At 43.9% G+C, this 8,574-nt stretch overlaps 1 protein-coding gene across 1 annotated transcript; it reads left to right on the forward strand.

Annotated features, from left to right (window-relative positions):
- Positions 1-2,366: 2,366 nt before the first annotated feature.
- Positions 2,367-8,181, forward strand: LOC126997948 (glycine N-acyltransferase-like protein 3). Its single transcript, XM_050859204.1, has 5 exons — positions 2,367-2,484; positions 2,837-2,959; positions 4,468-4,608; positions 4,783-4,883; positions 5,560-8,181. Exons 1-5 carry the CDS (start codon positions 2,386-2,388, stop codon positions 6,023-6,025), a joined length of 930 nt encoding a protein of 309 aa, XP_050715161.1. The 5' UTR covers positions 2,367-2,385; the 3' UTR covers positions 6,026-8,181.
- Positions 8,182-8,574: the final 393 nt, after the last annotated feature.

Genomic DNA, 8,574 nt, shown 5'->3' on the forward strand with positions numbered 1-8,574 from the left:
GACCCGACAAAGTATATCATATACTGCTTAAAGAAACAAAGAGCGAAATACTCTCCTCCCTCACTACCGTATTCAATATGTCCTTGCGACAAGGCATCGTCCCTTCGGATTGGAAAAAGGCTAACGTGACACCGATTTTTAAGAAAGGAGACAAAAAAATACCAGGTAACTACCGACCCATTAGTCTAACTTCAATTGTAGGTAAGCTACTCGAGAGCATAATTAGAAACAAAAGTGTGAGTTACCTCGAAAGCCACTCATTAATTGAGGATTCACAACATGGCTTCCGTAACAAAAGATCCTGCCTGTCAAACCTACTGACCTTTTATAACGATCTCTTCTCAGTTTATGACGTAACCAAATCATTGGACGTAGTCTATCTTGATTTCCAGAAAGCGTTTGATAAAGTCCCACATCATAAATTACTTTATAAATTAAAGCAAATAGGCATTGACGGTCAAGTAAACCAATGGATCGCGAATTGGTTGAGCAACATACAACAAAGAGTTGTGATTGACGGATTTAACTCAGAGTGGGCGCCGGTTACTAGTGGCCTCAGGGCTCGGTTCTTGGCCCAGTGCTCTTCATTATTTACATCAACGATGTGGATGTTGGACTCAATAATCGCATTAGTAAATTTGCAGACTACACAAAGATTGGTAGCTCGGTTTTCACTGACGAAGACAGGCAAAGCCTCCAAGAGGGTTTGCACAAAATTTCAGCTTGGTCGGATAAACGGGAGATGCCCTTTAACGTAGACAAGTGCCAGGTTCTTCAAGTTGGAACAAAAAATAAGAAGTTCGATTACCAAATGCGCGGCGTTAAACTCACAAGCGTTCAATGCGTTATAAAGCTGGCGTCACACTGGACCCAAATCTGGCGAGCACGAGCTCTTGCTGGCAGCTTTTGCTCGCGAGCAAGTCACTGTTGTCGTCACACTGACGAGGGGCGAGCGACGAGCAACATTGTAAACAAAGCCTCAACCATGGTGCCTACTACACCTACGCTTCGCATTACGGCTAAATGTGCAGCTGTGACGGCATTACTTGCCGTTATTCAACGAGCTCAGAAGAAGAAAAGACGAGTCTGGGTTCGGTCATGGCTGAAGAGGAGGGAGACCCATGATGTGTACATCATAACATCATAACATTCTTCAGCGTAGACTTACAGAAATCTGGATGGCTGTGGTCCCATAACTCGGGATGGTCCCTGACTCTTGCTATCAAAGAGTGTACAATGAAGGAGGACAAGTGAACTTTTGAACGAGGAGAGGTGGCCATGGCGAGTGTTTATATCAGCTGGCCTGGGCAGTCTTGGTCTTGGTCTTGGAAATCAAAATAAAATCCAACACTATAAGCATTATAAAATATTACAAACACCGCCAAACATAAAAGGAGTATGTGAATAAGTTTTCTAATATCATGGGTATACGGATTCAATACACTAGGTAATATATATTATTCACATATCGGTGCACCAAAGAGCTCATTTGACTGCCTGCTTGCGGCTCGCCGAGCTGCTCCCCGTCCAAGCGGCGAGCTAAACGCAGGAGCAAAAGCTCGGGAGCAAGCCATCCCTCCAGCAAAAGCTGCCAGCAAAAGCTCGTGCTCGCCAGATTTGGTCCAGTGTGACGCCACCTTTAAGGACCTGGGGGTCAAAATCGCGTCTAACCTCAAATTCTCACATCAATGCATCGATGCAGCAAATAAAGCGAACAGAATGTTGGGCTTCATTAAAAGAAACTTTTTATTCAAGAATAAAGATGTAATACTTCCGCTCTACAATAGTTTAGTCAGACCCCACTTGGAATATGCGGTACAGTTTTGGTCTCCCCACCATGCAAAGGACATTGCTAAACTAGGTGTTCAGCGTCGAGCAACAAAAATGATCCCTTCCTTGCGCAACAAATCCTACGAAGAAAGGCTTTCCACCCTTAACATGTTCTCTCTTGAGAAACGTCGCCTCCGAGGAAAACTGATCGAATGTTTTAAAATACTTAATGGTTTCACGAATGTAGACAGAACAAAACTGTTTATGATCGATGACACTTTGCGAACGAGGAACAATGGCATAAAACTCAAATGTAGACAAGTAAATTCAGACTGTACCAAATTTTTCTTCACCAACGTTGTAGTGCGAGAATGGAATAAGCTCCCACCATCAGTGGTCCAGTGTAACACGATTGACTCCTTTGAAAACAAGCTCGATCGTCACTTCCTTGAACTTAGTATTAAGTAGAGTAAAAAAGCAACGTTTTGGAGCCATCTGATTAATGTAAAATCACTTAGGTCTCTCTCTCTCTCTCTCTCTCTCTCTCTCTCTCTCTCTCTCTCTCTCTCTCTCTCTCTCTCTCTCTCTCTCTCGTGGCGAGCTTCATTCACCTCGATGGCTGGGTCGGGAGAGGCAGGCCTGCGGCCGGTGAGGGAGGAGGAACTGGAGGAGGTAAGGGAGAGGCTGGCCCGGCAACTCCCTCACTCCACTGTTGTAAGTATACTGACTGGCTGGTGGTGCGTTTTATACACGAGGGTGGAGGCAGGCAGTACACTATTTGTACACTCCCAGGAACCTTGTATAATGGACGGTGGGGATAAGCAATACACCATTATCGCATACACGTACGACCCATGAACACTAGATGTGGGGATAGTTACTAACTCCCACTTCACTACGTTTACTCCCTTACCCATCATATGAATTTTATTAAACTCGTTTCCTCATCGTTTCGGTATATAAAATGTGTAATGTAATTGTGGTTAATCAACCTAATTATGTACTTATCTATCTATCTTCCTATTTACATATCCGTCTTCTTGTGTATCTATCTACCACTGCCCAGGTGCACGGCGCTGTGTCCCTGGCCAAGCGCTATGGCCTCCACACCCTGCGTCCTGCCTCCATCCTAGTGCCGGCCTGCCCTCAGCCTTCCTGCCTCACCGTCATCACCAACCCGACCTCTAGCGTGAGTACTGTCAGCCAAGAAACTATCAGCGAAAGCACTTTAAGAACGATGGAGCAGAATGTGAGCGAAAACTGAGGGAAAGACACACATAGTGGTACAAGGATATGTGTGTCTGATGTACTCGTGTAGATAAAGACTATATTACTTTGTTCGAATAAGGGGAAAAAATAGAAAAAGAAAGCATCCATGTAAGATACGGGCCACTAAGCTTTTCCTGAAGGAAATCGTTGAAAGAATTTATATTTTTAGGCGAGAATCATGAGGTTGTTTCTTTTCATATTACTCCGTGTCCTGGCGGACGGTTAACTTCTTGGATGACTGTGTACCAGACTCCACCCACCCACCGCCCTCCGCCTGGCGTTGTGGCTGCGCAGGGGTCGGCAACTCAAAATGCTACATGAGCCATTCATTTAATGATTCATAGAAAAAAATAATCTTAATGTAAGAAAACAAAAAATTATAAGGGATACACCTTCCTGATGCCTTAATATCTTTCCAAAGTCAAACAAAACAACCTAATATAGCCCTGAATAGTGTTACGGTGTATGATGCCCTCGGTTTGGAGAGGTAAATAACTATTTAAGAAGATTTGGGAGCAGCACAAATGTCCTGAAAGAGTCACAGGTTATCGAGCCTGTGATGATGCTCGCTGGACGGCCAGGCAGCCATAGGGGATCAGCAGGTGACTACAATAGGCCTATACAGCTGATGAGGCGGGCGGCACGCTAGGCCTCTTTAGTCTCTGATATCATGAGAGGGCGGCAAAGGGGGCAGGGGGCGGGGGAGGTTGCTGGGTATCCCCACATGATGAAGTGGGTGATCCTTGAACCCTGAGCTGTAAGGGGTAGCCTTCTTACGCCATAACGTCCGTATATGTCCAGGTGGTTATGAACGTTGCCGCTGCAAGCTGCAAGTTTTGAGCAAGTTTCCGGGTTGCAAATTGGTCAGGATGAATGGGAAGACGGGTGGTTGGTCTGCAAAAGGAACCTAGGTGTCTGTGGCAGATAAATACATCAGTGCTTTGAAAAAAAAAAAAAAAAAAAAATCTTTGGGAGAAAAGCATCCGAGGCTTTTTTTTTCTTTTTTTTTTAAAGCTGGACAGTGAAACTGAAGGAGCAGTTGCTACTGCAGGGGGTACGCGCGTCTTTCATGCTTCACTGCACAATAACAGTTTCAAGACCATGGACAGCTTATCTTAGTTTTCTACCTTGGTGAAAAGGCTTTTCCTGATTCGAAGGTAGTGGCGCGAGTATTTCAAACCTTATGCCGGTCAGATTATCGAAAACTTTCAACGATTTTTGTTTGTTTTTTCGAATTTTTGACTGGCAATATATTTGACGATTAGGTACTTGGGGTTTCCGGATACCCGGGGCTGTAAGTGCAAGCGACTGCAGGTTGCATATATCGTAACTCGTGGACTATCTGTGCTTAGTGTTACATCCGTAGTGAAAAGGCCATAGAGCTGCTGTATAGGTGGCTGGTTCTCTGTTGGTACGTGTTCTTTGCAGGCCATACAGACCCTGGTGATGTTCTGGAATCCTGAGGAGGACACAGCGAGGGACGTGATGGACCAGCTCTCGCGGCTCGCTGTCCTAGACTGGAGTCAACCCGTGCACTTCATAGCAATCCCCACGGCCTTATTGGACTCAGTAAGTTCCTCTGTGTCCATATATAATCTTTGGCATCAGATGGCCTACTTATGAAATTATTCTATTATGGAACACCAAGAGTCCACGACCAAAGCGTGCAACTAAATGACTGAACTGCGACACCATGTTTATCAGCATTCAGTACATTTGGGGATCAATGTGGCTCTTCCGCAGATTGAGGCCGTGGGCAGTGTAGGAAGCCAAAGAGTGAGATACCTCAGACAACAGGCAGGACACATCTACACGCTAGAGACGGCAAGGACACAGGACGAGGGGTGAGTATGATTGTTAATTAAAGGAGTTCTGTCCCTCGAAAAAGAATGCCAGATTATCTGGAAAGCATAATTTGGTACAGAAAAGTGGGTCTACTATAAAAACATTTTTTGCTTATCCCAGTGTAATTCAAAACAAAGTTATGAATATTGAAAACATTATTCTTCAATAATCTTTGACACATGCGGTATTATGATAAATGAAATTATGAAACTTTGGTTGCACAGCAGCCTCAATCTACCTGTTGTTCGTTGTTTTTTGGTCAAGAAACACTTCTGTACCATCAATTTTAGGCATTTGATACACTAAAACAATTAATAAATCACGAACACAGACTTTACTTGATAATTATGTATTTATACTTTGGAGATAGATTTATACGACTTGGCATTCCAAACCAAAACAAACCTTCTTCTTCTTTTGACCTGTAACGCTTTTCATCTGCTCATCACCATCACTTCTTCTGGTACTAACTTCCCTCTCTGCCTCTCGTAGTTGCTACATTCTACAATTAGGTGTTCCACTGTTTCTTTCACCCCAGTGTCCAAGACAGCTATTACCAGTTAACGAAGCTAACTTTTCGGTTAGCGGTGCCCACCACTGTATATAGATAGCCAATACCGTCTATTTCATTTATCACTTGCACTACCTAATACTGGCCCTGTCTCTTTGTTACAGGTTGGCCCCTGAGTACCTCATGACCAGTCTCAGGTCGTCGGATGCAGTCACAGTCTGGACACACTGGGATATGAACGCCTTCGACTCCCTGGCAAGCACCAAACACATCATCACCTCCTTCCCGTCCGTCGGCGTTTACAAACGTGGACCCTCGGAGCCCCACCAGGCCAAACAATGCACAAACAACCCCGGCTCACTGGAAGAAGGGGCAGAGGGGACGCTGGTGTCGTGGACCCTCTTATTCAAGCTTGGGTGGATAGGTCACACTTTCACGCTACCACAACACCGTCGCCGAGGCCTGGCCCGCGCTGCCACCCAGGCCCTGGCACAGCAGCTACAGTTTGAGGGGCTCCTGCCTTACGTGCTCGTGGACGACACTAATGATCAGTCCATCAAACTACACAAAGATCTAGGGTTCCGCCGGCAATGTGCCGCATACGTTGTGATGGTAGTGCCTGATCCGTAAAGTAAGAAGGCTTCATCATATTATTCAAGGAATAAGTGATATATTTGTTGTGGATACCAACTAATAGACCATATGCCAAGGTGCGCGTCGCTTCACTCACCCGCTGCCTCCACCCCCGACGGTCTTCCTGAGCGAGCCCCATTGTGGCTGCCCTTCCCAATCTAAGCCACTCTTGGCAGAATCCATGACCTTGCCCCATCCATAGGTTAGGTGGGCGTTCCCATGGTTTCCTCCACTCAGGAATGTCTTGTACAGTAACAACCTTATAAGCAAGATCGACGTCCGCGAAGCTGCCCAGTGCCCATATAGCCAGAGTTGGTAATACACCGGTCACACATAGATGAATCTGAACCCGAATGCAACCCGAATGCCATTGTTTGCATTCGGTTTTCATTCGGGCACCGATTCGGGGTGTTCGGTTTGCATTCTGAACAAGTTCGTGCGATTCGTAATCGATTCGGAGAGTTGGCCGAGTTTTTGGTGCGACATTAAATATTCGTAACGGATTCGGGAATGAGGAAAATTCGGATTTCAGTCGGTATGCGTTCGATATGGATTCGGTATGGGTTCTGTATGCGTTCGGTTTGCATTCGGATTGTTCGGTATGCATTCGGGACAAAAAAAAAAAAAAAAAAAAAAAAAAAAAAAAAAGTCCGTTAGAACTGTCAAAATTCGGTTTCAAATCAGAATAGATTCTGTATGTACTCGGTGTTCATTCGGGGAGAATTCGAAATGGCTATTCCGAATGCATTCCGAATGTACTCCGAATCCAAATCGAATTTTGACATGTTCCAAATGCATACCGAATAAAATCAGAATGCATCCCGAATGGGTTCAGAATGCAAACAGAATTCAAGCCGAATGCAACCCGAATCGATACCGAACGCATCCAGAATTGACATATACCCAAATTTCGATTCGTACTGGATTCGATTTGTATTCGGTTTACATTCGATTTGCATTCGGTAAAGAAAAGAAACTTAAATTTTGAGTTTCGGAATTCGGTGTAAGTTCGGAACGCATTCGGTTTGCATTCTGTTTGGGGTCGGTCTGCATACAGTTTGCATTCACAATATATTTCCGAATGCAAACCGATTGCAGACGGACAAAAAATTGACCTTGAAATATCGCCCCGAAAATGCCCGAATCTATCCCCAATGACATTCGGGCTGGATTCGGAAGCGATTCGGCTATGTGTGACCGGGGCTTAAGAGTTAAGAGGTAACAGGCCTCGATGCAGTTTCATGAAGTAGGCACTGCTTCAGTACGAAGTCATTCCAGCTATACCCTATGATCCTGCGCAGTGGTGGATCTAGAAAATAATTTTGTGGGGGAGCACTTGGCACTCGGCTCGCAACCGATTTTTTCGGTTGAATAGATTTTGGGTTCTATTCCCGGGCAGAGTGAGAGTTAAAATGAGCTTTCTCTCTTTACACCCCACCCCCTGCGCCTCCCTAGCTGAGTGGTTTCTGTGACCGCCTACCACTCCTCGGGGAGCCGGTTCGAGTCCGATTAGCTGCCTTCGGTGCACAGCCCACCCAGCTATTGCCCCTGATCATCCTTCCTTTCGGGTTGGTCGATAAACGGGTACCTGGGGAAACTTGGGGAAGGTAAATTGTGGGAGTCCGGACGACATGGGGCCAAGTGTCCCCGGGTTAGTGGATACGAGTCCACCACAGGCTCAAAAGGTCAAGGAGGCGGAAAAAAGCACTGATGCGACGCGCAACAATATCGCATGCTCCCCACTTTACCTACGAGTATGACTTTATTAGGCAGACATTGTAGGCTAGTCTCTGGGTTACTAATATTTCTCATCCCAGTTTGTCTTCCGTATTGTACTTCTAAGATATGTTAGGTTACAAATCCTGCGGTGTCAGCAGTTTTGACCGTTGGCGCCCCTCAGAGGCTGGCAGTGCCTCAGGGGCCAGTTCACCCCGTCTCTGTATCGCCTACGCACGTACTCGTTCTTTCTTTGTTATTAGCTTCATTAATTTTTTTTGTGAAGTGAATGTGGAAAAGAAGCTGGAGGAGAAAATTTTTGTTCTTGAGTTTACTTACTCGATGTAATTTGTATTAACAGTGCTATGGTAAATAAATAAAAAAAAAAAGGTAAAAATTCAATTCACTGTAGCATAAGGGGCACAATTTTATGACAAAATTAATGAATAAATAATATATATATATATATATATATATATATATATATATATATATATATATATATATATATATATATATATATATATATATATATATATATATATATATATATATATATATATATATATATATATATATATATATATATATATATATATATATATATATATATATATATATATATATATATATATATATATTTATATATATATAGATAGAGATATATAGATATATATATAGATAGATATAGATATAGATAGAGATAGAGAGAGAGAGAGAGAGAGAGAGAGAGAGAGAGAGAGTGTGTGTGTGTGTGTGTGTGTGTGTGTGTGTGTGTGTGTGTGTGTGTGTGTGTGTGTGATGTACAAATTACAGGATAAAGTTTCTTT

The sequence above is a fragment of the Eriocheir sinensis genome, chromosome 13 (genome assembly GCF_024679095.1).
Source record: "Eriocheir sinensis breed Jianghai 21 chromosome 13, ASM2467909v1, whole genome shotgun sequence".
Taxonomy (NCBI): domain Eukaryota; kingdom Metazoa; phylum Arthropoda; class Malacostraca; order Decapoda; family Varunidae; genus Eriocheir; species Eriocheir sinensis.